Source organism: Amblyraja radiata, chromosome 18 (assembly GCF_010909765.2).
Source record: "Amblyraja radiata isolate CabotCenter1 chromosome 18, sAmbRad1.1.pri, whole genome shotgun sequence".
Taxonomy (NCBI): domain Eukaryota; kingdom Metazoa; phylum Chordata; class Chondrichthyes; order Rajiformes; family Rajidae; genus Amblyraja; species Amblyraja radiata.
The window spans coordinates 27,868,323-27,891,437 of NC_045973.1; the positions used below are offsets into that span (position 1 = coordinate 27,868,323).

At 47.3% G+C, this 23,115-nt stretch overlaps 1 protein-coding gene across 1 annotated transcript in view; it reads left to right on the forward strand.

Moving 5' to 3' along the window:
• chchd6 (coiled-coil-helix-coiled-coil-helix domain containing 6) overlaps positions 1 to 23,115 on the forward strand; it is a 331,439-nt gene that overhangs the window by 196,713 nt on the left and 111,611 nt on the right. Inside the window, exon 7 of the mRNA XM_033037363.1 lies at positions 4,188 to 4,258. Coding sequence (XP_032893254.1) covers positions 4,188 to 4,258 — 71 coding nt within the window. The remainder of the gene's footprint in view (positions 1 to 4,187; positions 4,259 to 23,115) is intronic.

Consider the following 23,115-nt stretch of genomic DNA (forward strand, 5'->3'; position numbering starts at 1 on the left):
CCTGAAACGTATGCCCTCTAGTATTTGACATTTCCACACAGGGAAAAAAAATGCTTGTCTCCCCAATCCGTGCATCCCATGATTTTGTACACTTCTGTGAGGTTGCCCTACAGCTTCTGATGCTCCAGAGAAAAGAATCCAAGTTTGTCTAACCTCTCCTTATAGCTACATTTGGATGGCACAGTGGCATAGTTGGGACAGTTGCTACCTCACAGCACCAGAGACCCGGGTTCGATCCCAATCTCGGGTACTGACTGTGTGTGGAATTTGCACATTTCACCGTGTGACCGCGAGGGTTTCCTCCGGGTGCTCTGGTTTCCTCCCACATCCCAAAGACGTGCGTGTTTGTGGGTTAATTTGCCTCTGTAAATTGCCCCGAGTGTGTCGGGAGTGGATGAGAAAGTGGGATACCAGTGCGAACAGGTGATCGATGGCCGGCATGGACTTGGTGGGCCGAAGGGCCTGTTTCCATGCTGTATCTCAAATCTAAACTACTACAACCCAGGCTGTTGATCAACCCGTTGGAGTAACCCAACAAGTCAGGTAGCATCTGTGGAGGGAATGGACAGACAACATTGTAGACTGGGACCCTTCTTCACTCTGGGTCAGACGTCTCCTGTCCATTTCTCTCCACAGATGCCGACTGACCCGCTGAATTCCTCCATCCAGCACTTTATTTTTTGCTCAAGATTCCAGCATCTGCAGTCTCTTGTGACTCCAACATCTTGTCGAACTTCTGCACTCTCTCAGAAGCCTCCACATTTTGAAGGAGAGCAGGAGAGTCACCCTGAGCAGAGAATGATTTTGACCAAAGCACTTAAAAAGGACCCTGAGATTATTAAATTCTCTTGCCTCTCTGATTACTGCTCAGGGTAAAGACGAAGTAAATTAAAGCTAAATACAAACCAATGCAAAGCAATGTAATGGTCGGCTAGGTACATTGAATACCAACATGTGAACATCTTGTGCATTTTCACATTTTATGAGGAAAATATATTTTTGGAAACAAACGGAAATTCTATTTGGGTCATGTCCTGAAATGTCGTCAGTCTGAAGAAGTGTCCCGATCCGAAGCATTGCCTGTCCATTTTGCTCCGCAGAATGGGCGGCACAGTGGCGCAGCATTAGGGTTGCTGCCTCACAGCGCCAGGGACCCAGGTTCGATCCTGACCTCGGTGCTGTCTGTATGGAGTTTGTACGTTCTCCCTGTGACCGCGTGGGTTTTTTCCAGGTGCTCCGGTTTCCTCCCAAATTCCAAAGATGTGCAGGTATGTAAGTTAAATAGCTTCTGTAAAAAAAAATTGTGAATTGTCCCTTGTGTGTAGGATAGTGCTAGTATATGTGGTGATGACTTGGTGGTGTGGATTCGGTGGGCTGAGAGGCCTGTTTTCACGCTGTACCAGTCTAAAGATATTGCCTGTGTGGGAAGGAACTGCAGATACTGCCTGACCGGCTGAGTTCCTCCAACATATTTTTACTATATACTAGACCAAGTGCAGACCCGTTGGGTCTGTTCCCCCAACGTGCGGTTGTGGGGGGGAGGCGGCATGCAGCGTCACACACACTAACTATCCCCCCCCACCCCGCACTCACGCTAATTACCCCCCTTGATATTATTTTAATATTATTAATTTGCTCCTTTTACCCCATAACCACCCTATATACTGACGCATAGCCCCAAACTTGCAGTCACATCTAGAGAGGGAGGGGGGGGGGGGGGGCGGGGGTAGAGAGTGAGGGCAGAGAGAGAAGGGGCAGAGACAGAGAGAGAGACAGAGACACAGAGAGAGGGGCAAGAGGGATGGGTGGAGAGGAGGAGAAGAGGGAGGGTGGGTGAGGGGGGAAAGGTGGGGGAGGAGAGAGCGAGGGTGAGAGTGAAGGGGAGAGAGAGGGGGTGCTTAGAGGGGGGCGAGGTGGGGAGCAGGGAGGGGGAGGGAGGGGGGAGGGTGGAGGGAAGAGGGTAGGGGGTGTGGAGGGGAGGGGGTTTAGGGGAGGGAGGGAGGGGGAGGGGATAGAGGAGAGGGAGAAAAAGAGGGGAGGGAGAGAGGGAGAGGGGGGGAGGGGGGGAGAGAAGAGGAGAGAGGGGGAGGAGAGGGGGGAGAGAGAGGGTGTGCTGAGAGGGGGGTGAGGTGAGGGGAGGGGGAGAGGTGGGGAGCAGGGAGGGAGAGGGAGGGTGGAGGGAAGGGGGTGGTAGGGGTGTGTGGAGGGGAGGAGGGTTTAGGGGAGGGACGGTGGGGGAGGGGATGGAGGGGAGTAGAGGGAGAAAAAGAGGGGAGAGAGAGGGGGGGACGGGGGAGAGGAGAGGAGAGGGGGGGAGAGAGGAGAGGGGGGAGAGGAGAGGGGGGGAAGAGGAGAGGGGGGGGGGGAGGAGAGAGGGGGGGAGAGGGGGGGGACAGAGAGGGGGGAGGAGGGGAGAGATGAGAGGGAGGGGGGGAGAGGAGAGAGGAGGGGGGAGAGAGGAGAGGAGGGAGGGGGGGAGAAATGAGGGTGGGAGAAAGGAGGGGGGGGACGAGAGAGGAGGGAGGGGGGAGAAAGGAGGGGGGGGAGAAAGGAGGGGGGGGGGAAGAGAGAGAGGAGAGGGGGGAAGAGAGAGGAGGGGTTGAGGAGAGGTGGGGGTGATGGGAGAGGGGGGGGCGAGAGAGGAGAGAGAGGAGAGAGAGCAGAGAAAGAGAGAGAGACGGGGGGGAGAGAGAGAGAGAAAGAGAGGGATGAGGGTGAGAGAGAGAGAGGGTGCCTTTTTACTTCAACCCAAACAACCATTTGCAGGCAGTGCTTTTTTCCTCAAACTAACCATATTTTCATTTTCAAACCACATTATGGGTACTCACAGCTGTGGAGACATTTGTTCAGTGTTATTCAGAGCTCTGATTGAGGCACACCACTTGCAGAGACTGATTGAAGCACACCACTTGCAGAGACTGATTGAGGCACACCACTTCCTGGTTTTATAGTCCCTCCCCCTCCCTCCAGCAGGGGCAGCAGAGAGAATGGGAAATTTTGTGAAACATTAATATCTCTGTCATTTTTCATCTACGGGAAAAATCCTCGGCACACATGCGGCGGAGGGGGGCTCTGAGCGAGGTGGCCAAAAATGACGGCCGTAGGTGGCGACGTTCTCTCGGAAATCGCAGCACAGAGGCCAAAAGCGGTCAAGAACAGAGATTTAGTAATATAGATAACTGCTGTAATAATCTAGTCTTAATTAGATGTGGTGTTACTCTGTGGAGTGAGTCATACAACAAATTCAAAGACAAGGGGCACAAAGTGCTGGAGCAACACAGCGAGTCAGGCAGACATTGCTAGGTGCCATTTCGGGTCTGGACCCTTCTTCAGGCAAGAAAAGAGGCATTTCAGCCCAATCTCATCTTGATTTTCAGAACGTGATATTGCTTCCCCGCTGCCTATCACAGCATACACACTAGGGGCAATGTACAGAAGCCAAGTAACCTACAACACGTGTGTTTGTAATGTGGGAGGAAACCGGAGCACCCGGAGGAAACCCACGCTGTCAAAGGGAGAATGTGCAAACTCCACACACAGACAGTACCCAGGGTTAGGATTGATCCGGATATCTGGCATTGTGAGGCAGTGGCTCTACCATCTGTGCCACTGTGCTGCCCTAAATAACAAACAATAATAATCAGCCATGATCATATTGAATGCCAGTGCAGGCTCAAAGGGCCGAATGGCCTATTCCTGCAGATATTTTCTATGTTTCTAAACCTAAACCTATTCTGATTCAGACAAAGAAACTGCAGATGCTTAGTTATCAAAAATAGACACAATGTGCTGGAGTAACTCAGCGGGTCAGGAAGCATCTCTGGATGACATGGATAGGTGACGTTTCAGATCAGCTCTGTAGAGGGTCCTGAACCGATCCATGTTCTCTAGAGATGCTGCCTGACCCGCTGAGTTATTCCAGCACGTTGTGCCCTTTTCTAATTCTGTTTATTCTGTAGTGACTTTAAGTTTCATGACAAGTAATAGGCAATGTCTGGGTTTTTTCTTCGAACAGATTTATATCTTGGTCAGCCTCATTATGTTGATCTCTTCACAGCTGCGGTCCGAGAGTAATGTATGCCAGTAAACTATCGATCATTGTTGGAGTTCCGAATAAAAGTTGATGAAGTGCTGCACATCGGTGTAGTATGTACAAGAAAATAACCAGTGCATTCATTTTCTTTCAGAATACAGAGTACTACAGGCATTCGTCAGAACAGTTTAATGAAGCAGCTTCAGCAGCAGACACTCGAGTCAAGTGAGTACACTGAGTATGAATTTCTTGTACTTGAAGCAACTGTTGTACATTGCCCTGTCGGGGAAACATGCGACTGGAATTATTGCGCAGTACCACAGGTAAAGACTGGTTGTTTAGTGGTTTAGGATCTGCTGGATGGCAGATTAGTCCGCATGGGAAAAAAGGCACGTTGCCGGAGTAACTCAGCGGGTCAGGCTTCATATGTGGAGAACGTGGATAGGCGACGTTTTGGGTCGAGACCCTTCTTCAAATTTTGTTTTTGCTCAAATGCTCAATGGGAACCTGATGGGCAACTGACGACCAATGATTTCTATAAATGCAACATGACCTCTCAACGTCTAGGTGCAATATCCTGCACAGTTAATGTGTAGGCTGTGTAGGCACCAGAATGAGTGTATTGTGGGACGACAGATGGCACAATGGGCTAAGTGTTCGGCTGGCAACCTGAAGGTAGCCGGTTCGAATCCCGCTTGGAGTGCATACTGTCGTTGTGTCCTTGGGCAAGACACTTCACCCACCTTTGCCTGTGTGTGAATGTGTGTGAGTGATTGGTGGTGGTCGGAGGGGCCGTAGGCGCAGATTGGCAGCCACGCTTCCGTCAGTCTGCCCCAGGGCAGCTGTGGCTACAGAAGTAGCTTACCACCACCGAGTGTGACTGAGGAGTGAATGAATAATGCGATGTAAAGCGCCTTGAGTATTAGAAAGGCGCTATATAAATCCCATCCATTATTATTATAAAACCATGAGGGGAATAGATAGGGTGAACGCACGGAGTCTTTCACTTTTACTTTGGTTGGCTTGGAGTTTTGCACGTAAATGACTTTGACATTTCTTGAACATTATAAAAATGAATTCACGGGGATGTTGAGTACAGAATGACGCACAGAATGAGAAAGGATCTGTCCCTGTCGTGGCTGGTGTATTGTTATCGTTCTGTAATCACAGCAGTTCATGACCACCTAATCTTGCTTGGGTAAGATGGCTGTGAACTCTATGATTACAGCAAGGATGTGACTGCATTGGAGAGAGTCCAGGGTAGATTCATCAGCATATCATCTGCATTGGAGCATTTCAGTCTCATTGCATGTAGTAAGAGTGCAGGGAAGATTTACGGGGATTTTGCCAAGACCAGAGTGCCTGAGCTATGGTGAAAGGTCCCAGAACTTTAATCCTTGGAGTTCAGGAGGTTGAGGGATGATTTTATGGAGGTATATAAAATCATGAGAGGAATAGATAGGGTGAAAGCAGTTTTTTACCCAAAGTATGGGAATCAAGAACCAGAGGACATAGATTTAAAATGAGAGGGGAGAGATTTAATAGGAACCTGAGGGGCAAATTTATACACAAAGGGTGGTGGGTGTATGGAACGAGCTGCCAGAGGAGAAAGACGAGCCAGGTACTATCACAACATTTAAAAGACCTTTGGACAGGTACGTGGATAGGATAGGGCCAGTGCAGGCAGGTGGGACAAATGTAGATGGGGCATGTTAGTCGGAGTGGGCGTTGGGGCAAAGGGCCTGTTTCCATGTTCTATGACTATCAGAAGCATCAAAACATGAATAGAAGGCTGTAGAACAAATGCAGGTTAGACATAGAAACATAGAAAATAGGTGCAGGAGTAGGCCATTTGGCCCATCGAGCCTGCTCCGCCATTCAGTATGATCATGGCTGATCATCCAACTCAGTATCCTGTACCTGCTTTCTCTCCATACCCCCTGATCCCTTTAGCCACAAGGGTCACATCTAACTCCCTCTTAAATATAGCCAATGAACTGGCCTCAACTACATTCTGTGGCAGAGAATTCCAGAGATTCACCACTCTCTGTGTAAAAAATGTTTTTCTCATCTCAGTCCTAAAAGATTTCCCCTTTATCCTTAAACTATGACCCCTTGTTCTGGACTTCCCCAACATCGGGAACAATCTTCCTGCATCTAGCCTGTCCAACCCCTTAAGAATTTTGTAAGTTTCTATAAGATCCCTCCTCAATCTTCTAAATTCTAGCGATGTGATTAGCATAGATAAGAGCGCTGTATATTATGGATGTGGCGGGCTGAAGGTTCTGTGTCTTTCGACTTTAGAGATACATGTGGAAACAGGCCCACCGTGTCCACGCACACTAACACTATCCTACACACACTAGGGACAATTTACAATGTTATCAAAGCCAATTAGCTACAAACCTGTACGTCTTTGCAGTGTGTGAGGAAACCAGAGTTCCTGGAGAAAGCTCACAGGGCGAACGTACATACTCCATACAGACAGTACCAGTAGTCAGGATCGAACTGGGATCTCTGGCGCTGGAATGCAACAACTCTATCGCTGCGCCACCGTGCCGCTCGCTGCTACTTGGGTCAGCCTAAGAACCCCTGGCGCCGAGCAAATGGCCTATTTTAATGCTCTAAATTTCATTTTGTTCCAACTTAAAATTAAATCCCTTACTCATCATGTTCATGAGCTGCCTCTGGTAGTTGAATAGTAACGTGAGAGGGGCACAGAGGCTCAGATGGTAGAACCGCAGCCTCACGGCGCCAGAGACCCAGGTTCAATCCTGACCTCAAAGAGCTGGAGGAACTCAACAGGTCAGGCAGCATCTCTGGAGAACATGGATAGGCAAAGTGATAGGTGGATACAGGTGAAAGCGGTTTAAGTGGCAGATGAGTCAAGGCCAGAGATGAAAAGACAAAGGCAGAGCTGTTACACAGCGGTGGAGTTGCTGCCTCACGGCGTCACCAACCCGGGTTCAATCCTGACCTCAGGAGCAGGTTGTGTGTGTGGAGTTTGCACGTCCTCCCTGCGACCACGTGGGTTTTCTCCGGGTGCCCCGGTTTCCTCGCACAACCCAAAGATGTGCGGGTTTGTCAGTTAATTTGCCCTCTGTATATTGCCCTTGGTGTGTAGGGAAATAATGAGAAAGTGGGATAACATAGAACGCGTGTGGACAGGTGATCGATGGTTGTCGTGGACTCAGGGCAGAAGGGCCTGTTTCCACACTGTACCTTTCAATCAATCATTCAATCAATACGCAGCAATGTGAATCAATCCCCTGCATTTTAAACCTTTACTTAGCTCCATTGAGTTATTTTAGTTTTAAACCTACCGCATTAAAGCACTACATTACAGCTGTTGTAGTCTTCTATTTTGGTCTGCATGCCTCCCTTCAATAAAACATTATACTTATGTTGTGGTCTATAAGTGAAGCATGTGCACAGCAGATGGAAATTTAAGACGTACATTTTTCAAATCTTGAAAGTAAAGATGACGTTCCAAATAACCTTATAGCTATAAAGTCTAAAGAAGGGTCCCGACCCGAAACATCACCTATCCACGTTCCCCAGAGATGTTGCCTGATCTGCTGAGTTACTCCAGCAATTTGTGTCCTTTTTAAGTTAGTAGTCCTCATGAACGGACCTCTCTCTATGTTCAACGTTGGTCAATAGTTTAGAGATACAGCATGGAAACAGGCCCTGCAACCCACCGAGTCCACGCCGTCCATTAATCAACCCCGTTCACACTAGTTCTATGTTATTAAACGTTCTCATCCACTCTCTACACACTCGGGGCAATTTACAGAGGGCTTATTAACATACAAACCCGCACCACTTTGTGATGTGGGAGGAAACCGGAGCACCCGGAGGAAACCCACGCGGTCACAGGGAGAACGTGCAGACTCAACAGATGGACAGCACCCGAGGTCAGGATCGATCCCACATCTCTGGTACAGTGAGGCAGTGGCTTTATCAGCTGCGCCACCAAGCTGCCCACTTGACCAAGCTCCATATTATCTACACCCATTTGGTTTAAAAAAGAAAATATTTCAAACTTAAAATTGACAAAGCACTCTGGAGGCGTAGGTTCGAATCCCACTTCTGACACCATGTAATGACTTCCAAACACGCGTGGTCTTCACTACATGTTTTATTACAGACACTGGTATATAACACACACTGTGCCCTAGCTGTCCGTGGTCTGTCACTGGAGCTAGAGAGCGAGAGGGACGTGGGGAGGCTACAGTTATACTGAAGGTAATAGGGAGTGGTTAGTAATGGTGAGGTCACTATGTTAAAGGGGCATGCACTGATCTACAGGTTTGATTGTATTCATGTATAGCTTTTTCCATAACAAAAACTTTTCATTGAACTTCAGTACACGTGACAATAAGCTGACTGAAACACTAAATACCAGTACCTGATTGTGGGTGGATGATGTCGTTAAATTGTTGATTTTAGAGTAAAATTAGTTCAATTTGAAGTCTCTCAGCCTGTTATACTTGTGCAGGAATGAGGGGCTTCAGATGCTGGTTAATACACAAAACAGGAAACAGTGCTGGAATAACTCAGCAGGTCAGGCAGCATGTCAGGGAGATAGGTCGTGACCTGAAATGTTGCCTGTCCGTGTCTCCAGAGATGCTGCCTGAGCTGCTGAGTTACTCTAGCACTTTGTGTCTATTTGAGGTTCTCGTGTGGATTTTTCTGCAGATGAGTTTGACTTAATTTTCAACCAAAGATAGACACAAATTGCTGGACCTGCCTCAGCTGGTCAGGCAGCATCTCTGGAGAACATGGATAGGTGACATTTCGGGTTGAGAGCATTTTTCAAGCTGATTTTAAGGGGGAGAGGGGGGGGGTTAAGAAAGCTGGAAGATGGGAGTGTGTGGGTTTGTGTGCATGTGCATGTGGGCGTGGGTGTGTGCATCCTTGCGGGTGCATGTGTGTGTGTGCATGGGTGTGTGCGTGTGTGTGTGTGCGCCTGTACGTGTGAGGTTATGTCTCCTCACAGCACCATTATCCACAGCAGTTGCCTCTATCTCAGCGAGCCTCAATCTCTCTACCTTTCTAGGTCACTTTACCAACAGTCGGTTGATATGTGTGGCATTTATTGTGCTCTTCACAAACGTGGAACAAACGGACAGTATCAGCGATTGAGTTTTCTGGCTTGTGGCATGAACCTGTTTCTCATTGCATCGAGTTTTCCCCTCCCTCTCCTTCCCTGTTTTATCAGCGTGATTTATAGCAGCTGGCTTTAAAACCTGAATAATAAGCAGAAAGGCATCTATGTTCACAGCTGGTGCCTTACCACAGACAACCTTCCCCCCTGCAGGTTGCTACAGAGGTCTGGTCGACTCTTCAAACTGTTTAGTTTACTTTAGAGACACAGCGTGGAAACAGGCCATTCGGCCCACCGTGCCTGCGCCAACCAGCGATCACCCCCTACACACCACCACTACCCGACACACTAGGGACAATTTACAATTTTTCCAAAGCCAGTTAACCTACGAAGGAAACTGGAGCACCCGGAGAAAACCCCCGCAGATCATGGGGAGAACGTAAAACTCCATACAGACAGCACCCGTAGACAGGATCGAACCCGGGCCTCTGGTGCTGTGAGGCAGCAACTTTACCGCTGCACCACTGTGCTGTCCCAGTCACTCTGTGAAGGATCACTCTGTGATCTCTAATCACGCTGTGATGAAAACTGTCACACCTGGCCTCTGCCAGTGACAATGTTTAACCTGCTCCGTACAACCCCTTTCCTCCCTCCTTCCCCCCTCTCGTCCCTGCACCCCATCTGGATACGCACCCATTTCTACCTTTCCCCTTTCCCCACCACCCCTTCATCCCCTTCCACCTTTATTCCTTCCTCTGGCTTCACAATTCGTGTCTGAATTAGCTGAACGATACAGCGTTGAAACAGGCCCCTAGTCCCACCGAGCCCATGCCGACCATCCCTAGTTCTTATGTCATCCCACTTTCCCTTCCACACCCTACATACTGGCAGCAATCCACAAAACATCAATTAACCTACAGACCTACACGTCTTTGGGATTTGGGACGAAACTGGAGCACCCGGAGGAAAACCATGCGGTCATAAGGAGAACGTACATACGGAGAACGTACAAACAACACATGAGGTCAGGATCGAACCCGGGTCTCTGGTGCTGTGAGGCAGCGGCACAATCAGCTGCGTCGCTGTGCCTCTTTTATCTTCAACTACTTACCTCATACATTTTGTCTTTTCATCTCTGGCCTTTGTCCAACCATCTGCCAGTCAAACCCCCTCACCTGTATCCACCTATCACTTGCCAGGTTTTGTTCCCCCTCCAGCACTCTTCCAGCTTTCCCCCCCCCCCCCCCATCAGAGACTCTGGTTCAATTCTGACTATGGCTGCTGTCTGTACGGAGGTTGCACGTCCTTCCTGTGACTGCATGGGGTTTCTCCGGTTTCCTCCCACACCCCAAAGACATGCAGGTTTGTAGGTAAATTGGCTTCTGTAAATTGTCCCTCGTGTGTAGGATAGAAATAGTGTACGAGTGATCGCTGGTCAGCATGGACTCAATGGGCCGAAAGGTCTGTTTCCGCGCTGTATCTCTAAACCAAACCAAACTTAATTCAACTACTACACTAAACTAAACTAAACTACTATCAATCTGAAGAAGGGTGCTGACCCGAAACATCATCTATCCATAATTCTCCAGAGATTCTGCATGGCCCGCTGAGTTACTCCAGCACTTTGCGTCATTTTCTGCTACATTTGCTTCTGTCAATTCAGAGAGAGAGAGGGAGAGAGAGAGAATTATTGAGATTTAATGTGTTTAACTCGTATGTCTGAATTACGGTCAGAAGCGAGAGTCGCATGCCTCTGTACTCTGTCCCATTATACACTGTCATCACCTAACGAATACACATGCAGCAACCAGTCCTGAAGAATGGTTCCGACCCGAAACGTCACCTATCCATGTCCTCCAGAGATTATGGGCCTGTCCCACTTAGGCGATTTTTCAGGCGACTGTCAAGTCGTAGCAAGTTGCTGAAAAAACGGCGACTGGAGCGGCGACTGTCAGAGTGGAACACACACACACATCGCTTCCTTCACCAGCCTGTTATGCAGGACAGGAAGGTTGGTGCTGTAATTAAGACAGTGAAGGGAGAGAAGGGGGAGACGAGGTGGGGAGGAGTGGAGACAACTTTTAAGAAGCCAGAGATATGCGCCTGTGAAGCTCGGCAGACATTAATATTACCGGTCGGCTATCCTTGGTTCTGAAAACTACCGTTTAAGTTTTTTTTTCCCAATGAGCCAATGAAATTCACCGGTCAGCACCGGCGACAACCTACGACCTCCTGGCGACCCACTACCACTGCGCCTACGGCACGAGAATTCTCGCTACTCTCCATGGCAGCTTCATTCTGGTCGGCGCTAATTTTTCAACATATAGCCGCGACAAGTTCCGAGAATGCAGGAATTACTGACGACCATGAAGGCGACTCCCCGGCAACCACCCGCGAACATGTGGCGAACATGTGGCGACCGCACAGTCTCCTGTGGTAGATAAAAATGCTGGAGAAACTCAGCGGGCGAGGCAGCATCTATGGAGCAAAGGAATAGGTGACTTTTCGGGACGAGACATTTCATCAGTCTGAAGAAGGGTCTCGACCCGAAAAATCACCTATTCCTTCGCTCCATAGATGCTGCCTCACCTGCTGAGTTTCTCCAGCATTTTTATCTACCTTCGATTTTTCCAGCATCTGCAGTTCCTTCTTAAACACAATGCAAAGTCTCCCGTAGTCGCCTAAAGAGTCGCTTAAGTGGGACAGGCCCATTACCGGCTGAGTTACTCCAGCACTTAGAGTTCTACGCAAGATCCCAGCATCTGCAGTGTCTCAATTTCTCAGGTGGTTTTGGAATGAAATAAAGACACAATTACTACCACTTTGTTTTTGTTTGTGAACATCTGCAGTTCCTACTGTAGGGTAACCAAGCATCCTCTGTGAATCTCCCACCACTGCCATAGGCAATAGACTGCAGGAAGAATGGCGGCACAGTGGTAGAGGTGTGGCCTCACAGAGCCTGAGACCCGGGTTTGATCCTGACTACGAATGTCTGTCTGTACAGAGTTTGTACATTCTCTCTGTGACTGTGTGGGTTTTCTCCGGGTGCTCAGGTTTCCTCCCACACTCCAAAGTACTACATGTTTGTAGGTTCATTGGCTTATGTAAATTGTCCCTAGTGTGTAGGATAGTGCTAGTGTACGGGGTGATTGCTGTTCCACGCTCTTTCTGTAAAGTCTAAAGTAAAGTCTGAAGTGCAGCCACCGAGACCATTCCAGTGATCAAACACGTATTCACATCCATCCTACACTATTCCCATTGCATTCTCCCACATTCTCATCAACACCTTTCAGATTCTAACACTCACCGACAAACATAGAACTGGTGTGAACGGATTGTCGATGGTCAGCGCAGACTCGGTTTGAGTTTAGTTTTGTTTATTGTCACGTGTACCGAGGTACAGTGAAAAGCTTTTGTTGCGTGCTAACCAGTCAGCGGAAAGCCAACACATGGTTACAATCGAGCTGTCCACAGTGTACAGATACATGATAATGGGAATAACTTGAATAACGTTTAGTGCAAGGTAAAGTCCAGTGGAGTCTGATCAAAGATAGTCTGAGGTTCTCAATGTGGTAGATAGTAGCCCAAGACTGCTCTCGGGTTGCTGGTAGGCTGTTTCCACGCTGCGGCTCTAAAGTCTAAAGTGAAGAATAAAGGGTTAAAAAAGCAGACAAACCTCAAACCTGAAGCATGGTGTCAAAGTTATTGAGTGCCCATACGTATCACCTACACAATGAGGTGGAGGGCGATACACACTTTAGTTCAGGGGCTCCTTTCTCTCCTGCTTTACCTGTGGTCCCTGAGGGCTCACTACTCCGTGATTAATGGTGTAACTGGGAAGAAACAGATGCCAGTGGCGGCTGGGGCCAGTAACCAGAGGACACAGACTACATTGTCAAACAATGCAGTGGAGAGATAAGAGGTTTTTATTTTAAACACAGCCAGTTGTTGTCCGGAATGCAGTGAATGAGGGGGCAATGAAAGCAGATTAGACCAATGTTACCCCAGCACTTTAAAAGACTCTTGGACAGGTACATGAACAGGAAAGGTTTAGAGAGATATGGGCCAAACGCAGGCAGATGGGACTATAAATGGGACATCTTGGTCGGTTTGGGCAAGTAGGGCCGAAGGGCCTGTTTCCGTGCTCTGAGACTCTATGTACCGAGGTGCAGTTAAGATCTTTGTTTAGAGTGTAGAGATACAGCATGGAAACAGGCCCCTTCGGCCCACTGAGTCCACGCCGGCCATCGATCACCCGTACACTAGCTCCATGTTATCCCGCTTTCGCACCCACTCCCTACACACTAGCGACAATTTTACAGAAGCCAATTAACCTGCAAACCCGTACGTCTTTGGGATGCGGGAGGAAACTGTAGCACCCGGTGGAAACCCGTGCAGTCACGGGGAGAACGTGCAAACTCCACACACACAGACAGCACCCGTATTCAGGATAGGGCCCGGGTCTATGGTGCTGTGAGGCAGCAGCTCCACCTCTGTGCTGCCCGGCATGTTGCTTCCTATCGTTTACTTGTACCGTGTAATCCTGTGATCCTCAGATTTTGGCTTCTGCTTCTCTGAAGCTATTTAGTAGAATAAAACATGAGAGTGTCTTCAATGGACTTTGCTTTCTCTTGTCCTACTCTTGCACCAGCCTCTGCTGCCTGTCATGCTCATTTTAATTTTGCAATACATTTGAGGAATATGTTACAAATGTCTTTTCACTTTGAGGTGTCAGGAACAGGAACAACATGTTGTTCACAAGCAAGTGTGTTTAACTTTGTCGAAACAAAAACAGAAACTGCTGCAAGCACACAGCAGGAAGAAGAAATAGTCTTTCTGACGAATGCGGCAGAAGGTACAGAAGATTGAAAGCGCGCACCAGCAATCTCTGTAACCTGGCTTCTGCACGGTCCTTCCATAAGCTAGGGCACTGTGATTCACCTCTACCCCATTGCGGACATTGGACTTTGTCTCTGGAACTGATACATTACAATGCTGAGAACTATATTCTGCACTCTGTATCTTCCCCCTTGCTGTTGTAGACACTAGAACAGAGAACCAAGAACATAAAGCAGAACTGCGCAGGAACAGGCCCTTCGTCCCACAAAGCCAGGACAAAAATCTGCAGATATTCCATATACCCTCCATTCCATGCATATCCATGTGCCGATCCAAAAACCTCTTAAACACCACTATCGTATCTGCCTCCACCACCACCACGCCTGGCTGCTCATCTCTGTGAGGAAAAAACCTGCCCCACGCATCTCCTTTAAACATTGCCCCTCAACAATAAGCTCTTTTCTACGAAAGAAGACACAAAGTGCTGGAGTAAAGGACCTGTCCCACTGTACGAGGTAATTCAAGAGTTCTCCCGAGTCCTCCCCTGATTCGAGCTTGTGTAATGTACGTAGCGGGTACGTAGGGGCTCGTACGAGTAAAAAGCAACAATTTATTTCATCACAAGTATTTTTATACTCGTGGACATTTTTCACAGTGTTGAAAAAGCGTCACGTGTTTACCGGATTTCCCGAGTACCTACCGTTACTGATACGAGCCGCAACATGACATCCACGAGCTCCTACGTACCCGCTACGGACATTACACGAGCTCGAATCAGGGGAGAACTCGGGAGAACTCTTGAATTACCTTGTACAGTGGGACAGGCCCTTTACTCGGCAGGTCAGGTAGCATCTCAGGAGGACACGGATAGGTGAGGTTTTGGGTCGGGATCCTTCTTCAGACTGTGTTCTGGGTTAGCTGTACAGAGAGCGAGGTCACTGATTGAACTTGCTCAGCCACCTGGCTTTAAAATGCACAACACATTGCCAATCAAATCTCTATGGCAAGAATAATAGATCAGGTCAGTCAAGACAAACTGTAATACATTTCCACACATATTGTAGTCACTATAGGCAGGAGCAATCAGTGAAGCCAAGAATCAAGAGAGTTTAACTGTCATATGTACCGACAATGGAACAATGAAATTCTTCTTTGCATGCCGTAAAAAACACAACCCTCATAGATAACATAATAAACTAAAACAAATTAAGTGAATTTAAAAAAACCCAAGTTAGTGCAAAAAGCTCGGTCCTTAGTGCAACCAAGATAGTTGGTTGTTCATAGTGTAGTCAAACGTTTTTAACTGAAATTAAACATGGGGCTGTGCAGTAGTGGACCTGCTGCCTTGCCGAGTCGAAGACCCAGGTTCAATCCCGACTACGGGTGCTGAATATACCGAGTTTGTATGTTCTCCCTGTGACCACGTGGACTCTCTACAGGGGCTCCAGTTTCCTCTCGCACTCCAAAGACATACAGATATGTAGGTTAATTGGCTTTTGTAAATTGCAAATAGTCCCTAGTGTGTGGGATTGTGCTAGTGTACGGTGTGATCACTGGTCGGCGTGGATTCGGGGATCCTAAGTGTTTCCACGCTGTATCTCTAAAGTAAACTAAAGTGAAGTCGTATGTACTGAAAACAGAAGCATGAAATTCTTAATGTTTTGTCGTGTTCAAGATTGTTGGAAAGAAGTTTAACAAGTCCATTAACATAATAATAACACACAAATAAATATATAACATTCAATCAAACAATGAATCAATAACGGTGGGTAACTTTAATAGTGTTAAAACCAAAGTCAGTTAATGCAACCAAAGACACAGTCCATAGCAGATCATAGTTGCTAAGCTTAGTGTTGTGGAGTGTTCAAGAGCCTGATGGATTCTTCCAGCAACCAAGAAGCTGTTCTTGAACCTGGAGGTCACGGTTTTCAGGGTCCTTTAGTTGAGTTCAGTTCATTATTTTCACGTGTGCTGAGGTACAGTGAAAAGCATTTGTTTGCCTGCTATCCAGTCAATGATTACAATCAAGCCATCCACCATGCACTGGCACAAGATACAGGGCACAACATTTAACGCAAGATAGAATATTGAAGTCTGATAATGTCCAATTAAAGATAGTTCAAAGATCTCCAATTAGATAGATGGGAGGTCAGAAGCACACTCTAACTGATGGAGAGGGCAGTGCAGTTGCCTGATACAGGTACAGTGGTACTGAGGTAAAGTGGAAAGCTTTTTTGTCGTGTGCCATCCAGTCAGAGAAAAGACTATACATGATTACCATCAAGCCATCCACAGTGCACAGATACAGGGTAAACATTTAGTACTAGATAAAGTACAGTAAAGTCCGATTAAAGATAGTCCATGGATCTCCAATGAAGTACAGTAGATGGTAGGTCAGGACTGTTCTTTAGTTGGTGATAGGATGGTTCAGTTGCCTGATAACAGCTGGGAAGAAACTGCCCCTGAATCTGGAGGTGTGCGTTTTCACACTTCTGTACCTCTTGCCTGATGGGAGAGGGGATGTGATAAGCAGGAGTGACTGGTGTGTGACTCATCCTGGATTATGCCGGTGGCCTTGCCGAGGCAGCATGATGGCAGGGATGGAGTCAATGGAAGAGAGATTGCTTTTCCTAATGATCTGGGCTGCGTTCACAGCTCTCTTCTGTACCTTTTTCCCGATGGTGGCAGCGAGATGAGAGCGTGGCCAGGGTGGTGTGAGTCTCTGATGATGCTGGCTGCGTTTATGGGGCAGCGCCTCCTGTAGATCCCTTTGATGGTGGGGAGGTTAGTATATTTACACACCAACATGTATATTTAAATATTTATTTCTCTAGATAATCATTTTACAGTTTATTTAAATAATCCTAGTTATCTCATGCTGGGCGATTTTCACCTTGTACAGTATTCCGCACTCTCTCTGAAGTGAGGTAGCACATCTCAGCCACAACTCATCTCCTGTAGGTTTGTGCTAATTATGTTTTTCTTTTCCTCTCCCAGAAAATAAAGTTTTTCTGATTATTTTCTAACGCAAACACATTGCACTTCACGAATGAAGATTTGATTATTTAAAGAGTCCAACCCAAAACTGTTGCTTGTCTGTTTCCCTCCACAGAGAGACACAAAAAGCTGGGGTAACTCAGGCAGCATCTTTGGAGAAAAGGACTAGGTGACGTTTCTGGTTGGAATTCCTTGTTCAGACTGGTTCCAGACTGATGTTTAATTTAGTTTAGAGATATCAGCGATCCCTGCACATGCTTAACGCTATCCTACACAGTAGGGACAATTTACCATTTTGTTGCCGACCCAATTAACCTACAAACCTATATGTCTTTGTAGTGTGTGAGGAAACGGGAGCATACGGGGAAAACCCACGCAGGTCACGGGGAAAATGTACAAACTCCGTACAGACAGCACCCATAGTCAGGATTGAACCCTGGTCTCTGGTGCCGTCAAGCAGCAACTCTACCGCTGCACCACCCCTGTGAAATAGTCCCAACCCGAAACATCGCCTATCCATGCTCTCCAGAGATGCTGCCTGTCCCGCTTATTTTACTCTCACGTTTTATATCTGTCTTCAGTATAAACCAGTATCTTCAGTTTATCCCTGCACATTCCCTTCACAGATGCTGCCTGACACCCTGAGTTAATGATGGGATGTTTGGTTTGTGTGGGGCTACTGTGTGTTACATCTTATGGAGGCAGATATGATAGTGGTGTTTAAGCAGCATTTATATTGGCACATTAATATGCAGGGAATGCACTGCCTGACTCAGGCAACTGAATCATCCTACCACAACTAGAGAGCAGTCCTGAACTACTATCTACCTCATTGGTGACCCTAAGATTAGCTTTGATTGGATTTTACTGGCTTTACCTTGCACTAAACGTTATTCCCTTATCATGTATCTATACACTGTAAATGGCAGAGGATATTAGCTTATTTTAGCATCATGTTCGGCATGGACATTGTGGGCCGAAGGGCCTGTTCCTGTGCTGTACTGTTCTATGTTGTTCCAGATAACTGCTGTAGCTGGCTTGGTTTAGTTTAGAGATACAATGTGCAAACTCGACGCAGGCAGCACCCGAGGACAGAATTGAAGCCGGGTCTCTGGCGCTGCGAGGCAGCGGCTCTACCCGCTGCACCACTGCACTGACTGCAACGTGAGACTATGAACTACACTGCCCTTCCTCCTCACCTTCTTTGAGCGACTATAAATAGGCCAAAGACTCGCCTGTCCTACCCACATCCTGAGGCTAGGTTTAATAAAAACACTTGCAAAAGAAACAAACCTCCACTTCTGTCAGATTTGATTTCGGATCAATATTGTGAGCCTGTTATTGCTGCGCTCGCCGCTGTGGGAAGGATCAGTGGCACCGGAACTGTTCCATTTACGCTGATGCCATTGCCGGATTGCCTCGAGTTTGGTTTCACATTGCTGACGATAGGTCTCTGTCTAAGATCACACAGAGGTCATGAAAGACCCCTGGACGACAGAGCCACGGAACAAGACTTGAGAGAAACTGTGTGGAAACAGGCCAACCAGCGATCACCCCGTACACTAGCACTATCCTACACACTAGCGACAATTTACAATTTTCAGAAGTCAATTAATCTACAAACCTGTACATCCTTGGGATGTTGGGGGAAACCAGAACAGTCGGAAAAAACCAACGTGATCACAGGGAGAACGTACAAACTCTATGCCGACAGCAACTGTGGTCAGGACCGGACCCAGGTCTCTCCTGCGCTGTGAGGCAGCAACTCTAACTGCTGTGCTGCCCATTAATAAGTGCAAGCTTTTGATTGAAAGATTTTGGTCAATAGTTTAGAGCAACAGCTTGTAAACAGGCCCTTCGGCCCACCAAGTGCATGCCGACCATCACACGTGTTCTATGTTATCCCACTTCTGCATCCGCTCGCTTCACACTGAGGGCCAATTTACAGTGGGCCAATTAACCTACAAACCCTCACATCTTTGGGATGTGGTCGGAAACTGGAGCACCCAGAGGAAACCCAGGTAGTCACAGGGAGAACGTGCAAACTCCACAAGCACAAACAGCACCCGAGGTCAGGATTGAAAACGGATCGCTGGCACTATGAGGCAGCTGCTCAACCAGCTGCGCCACTGTGCCACCCTACTCGTTAAATTGTTGGAGGACTGATTTGAAATGTGATGGGTGGTAGTTGCGTGAACAATATAAAAAGTGGTGGGTCTTGGCGTGGTGAGGCAGCGGCTCTACCTGCTGCGCCACTGTGCCGCCCAGTGTTTGCAGCTTGTTGCGTCGAATTTAACCTGTCCCTGAGGCCAAGATCTGTGCAGCTTGAAGCAGGAAATTAAATTAATTCTTGGGGCTGGGATCTGTGTCCCAGGACCTGCAGATTAAACCAGTTGCCGAGGATGGATACGGACCCTATTTTTAAGGCTTTGAGGAGTGGAGATTTGAAAGGAAACGATTCCCTGAATGAATCTGGAGCCTGTGCCTGAGGGTACTACAAAAGGGGCAGTGATTAACGTTGTAACTTAACACGCAAAACAGTGAGGTTGGAGTAAGATCTTAATTTCATAATTATATGAATTATTATTGCAGTCAACTGCAGCTGATCCAATTTAGCACCATGTAGCTGCAGAAGGTCCAGCAGTCAAAGGCAGTGTACTAGTAGTAACAATAGCTGGGCAGATACGTTGATGCTCTGGTAATCAGAACTGAATGTTCAGTGATGGTCACACCGGCTACAAACATGCAGTGGCAGAATAATGATTTGTTCTTTCTTTTGCATATATTTCTTTCATTTGTTCTATGTGCCTTTTCATATCTCACGTTTCCCCCTCCCCTGACCCTCAGTCTGAAGAAGGGATTCGACCCTCTGTTCCTTTGCTCCAGAGGTGCTGCCTGATCTGCTGAGTTTAGTTTAGGAATACAGCATGGAAACAGGCCCTTCGGCCCACTGAGTCCGTGCTGACCAGCGATCCCCGCACACTTACTCCGCACATCCTGCACACACTAGACCGCCATCTTACACACACCAGGGACAATTTACCATGATACCAAGCCAATTAACCTATACACCTGTGCGTTTTTGGAGTGTGGGAGGAAACCGGAGCACCCGGATCAAAACCATGCAGAGTGTACAAACTCCGTACAGTCAGCACCCGTAGTCAGGAGCAAACCCGGATCTCTGGCGCTGTGAAGCAGCAACTCTACCGCTGCGCCCCCGTGCTGCCCTCAGGCTCTTGAACACTACAAACACTAACTAAACTATAAACTACAGTACTCTAGACACTTTGGGCTTTTTTTCCCAAACTTTTTTTGTTTATTACACCATCTGAGTATGGCGTTTATTGGCCTATTTTGCTACTGCAGGAGAGAATTTCATTGTTCTGTGTCTGGCAATGACAATTAAATACTTTTGTGTCTGGAATCTGAAGATTCATTAGTGCCAATACATTATTCCCTTTCTTGGTGATCTCCTCTGAAATTCATGAGGGAATTGTAGTCATTTTCCCAGAGTAGGGGAATCAAAAGCTGGAGGGCATAGGTTTAAGGTGAGAGAGGAACGATTTAGTAGGAACCTGAGGGGCAATCTTTGCACACAAAGAGGGGGGGGTGTATGGAATGAGCTGCCCGAGGAAGTAGTTGAGGCAGATACTATAACAACATTTAATAGACATTTGGTCAGGTACATGACTAGGAAACGTTTAGAGGGATATGGGGCAAATGTCGGTAGGTGGCGTTAGTGTAGATGGGACATCTTAGCCTGCATGAGCAGGTTGGGCCAAAGGGCCAGTATCACTCTACAACAGAAATATCTCTGTATCCGTCCTTTAATATATTCCTGTAATATTGAAAACCTCAAATCACACCTCTCGCACCATGTATGATCATTTCTACGGAAAACGTTATACTTTACTTTAGATTTTAGAGATACAGCGCAGAAACAGGGCCCTTGGCCCGCCGAGTCTGCGCAGACCAGCGATCACCCCGTACACCAGCACTGTCCTACACACTAGGGACAATTTACAATTTTACAGATGGCAATTAACCATCAAACCTTCACTTCTTTGGGACGTGGGAGGAAACAAGGGCACCTGGAGGAAACCTATGCGGTCACGGGGAGAACGTACAAACTCCGTTCGGACAGCACCCATAGTCAGGATCGAACCTGAGTCTCTGGCGCTGTAATGCAGCAACTCTATCGGTGCCACCCCTTTGTTTGTTTAATAATTTTAACTGCTGCTCCTCAGTTTGAATTTTGAAAAGCTGGTGAAATGTCCCTAATGTCTACAACAACTCAATTTTTCACCACACAATACCGGTTGTGTTACAGATATACTCAAGGGTTATCCTATAACTGTTAGAAAGCAACATCGGAAAATAAAGTAACCCTTGAATGCACTCTCTCTCCGTCTCTCCCCCTAGTCGCCATACTAGTTTCACTGTCGTCCTGCTGAGTTCCACTGTTTGTATCACTCGTTATCACCTTCCCCACAGCCCACAATGGAGCATTGTGGGCTCCACCTTTCCTTGATCATCTGTGCTTTTTTGCAAATCTTTCATTCATTTGCTCTATGTACCTTCTATGTGTCTTGTTTCCCTCTCCCCGTGACTCCCACTCTGAAGAAGGGTCTCGACCCGAAATGTCACCCATTCCTTTTCACCAGAGGTACTTCCTGACCCGCTGGGTTACTCCAGCTTTTTGTGTCTATCTTCAGAAAATAAAAGGCAGGGATTCAAAAATCATTAGTATATGTGGGAGAAGTCAAGAAGGCGTGACACAGGCAGAGTTAAGCAAAAGACATATGTGTCAGTTCTTCTGCTGTGGCAGATGAAATGCCTTTTAATTCGGAGCTTTAGTAATACTGTTGCTTGGGGGATAAGCAAATTCCCGCTAGGCTTTTGTGCAGATGTTTGCTGTTTCCTTCAATGCTGTTGGTTACATTTTGGACCAGGCATTGGGAGGATTAAGTGTTGTTATGTCGTTGAATTTTGTAAATTAGTTTATAAGGTCATGGCACAATATGATAAGGAGAATCTGTCATAAAACGAGATTACTCCCTGTTTTGGGATTTATAGAAACAGAAATTAAAGCTGGGATCCTGCTAGTTGTTGTTCGTGAAATTCCACTGAAAGACTTGTGCCATATCTCCTCTCTCACTGACTCTCTCTCTCTCTCTCTCTCTCTGTCTCTCTCTCTCTCTCTCCTTCCCTCTCCCTCTCTCTCCCTCCCACAGACACACACACTAACTTTCTCTCACTAACATTCTTATTCACTCTCCCTCTCTCTCCCTCTCCCTATCACACTATCTTACTCTCTCATTATCCCTCCCCCTCACTCAATCTCTCCCTTTCTCTCTCTGTCTCTCACACATACATACAATCTCTCTCACTCTCTCTCACACAGACACACATACTTTCTCCCATTGACACTTTTGACTCTCCCTCTCACACACTCTTTTTCACTCTCATTCTCTTCCCCTCCCTCGCCCATTCAATCGCTCTTGCTCTCCCTTTCTCCCCTCTCCTCTCTCCTTAGAATAAAAGGGAGGTCATTTAAGACTGAGGTGAAAAAAAAACTTTTTCACCCAGAGAGTTGTGAATTTATGGCATTCCCTGCCACAGAGGGCAGTGGAGGCCAAGTCATTGGATGGATTTAAGAGAGAGTTAGATAGAGCTCTAGGGGCCAGTGGAGTCAAGGGATATGGGGAGAAGGCATGCACGGGTTATTGATAGGGGATGATCAGCCATGATCACAATGAATTGCGGTGCTGGCTCGAAGGGCCGAATGGCCTCCTCCTCCACCTATTTTCTATGTTTCACCCACATTCAGTTTATTTTTCCCTCTCTCTCCTCTCCCTCACTCTCTCTGACTCTCATTTTGGGAGAAGTCGAGAATCCTATCAATAAGTGTCAAGATTTCTTTTCAGCCGTGTAAATTAAGTCCTATGAAGCTAGTTTGAAAGCAGGTGTTTGTACCTTTCGACAATTTGTCATGCAGCTTGTTCAACAGCCAGGTTTAGCCGACCCTGCCCACGCACACTGATTAAGTGACAACCCAATCACAGACTTCCAAAGTCTTAAATATTGTATGCGCCGTTTGATGAGAGCACACAATAATGAGAGGCTGAGCTAATCC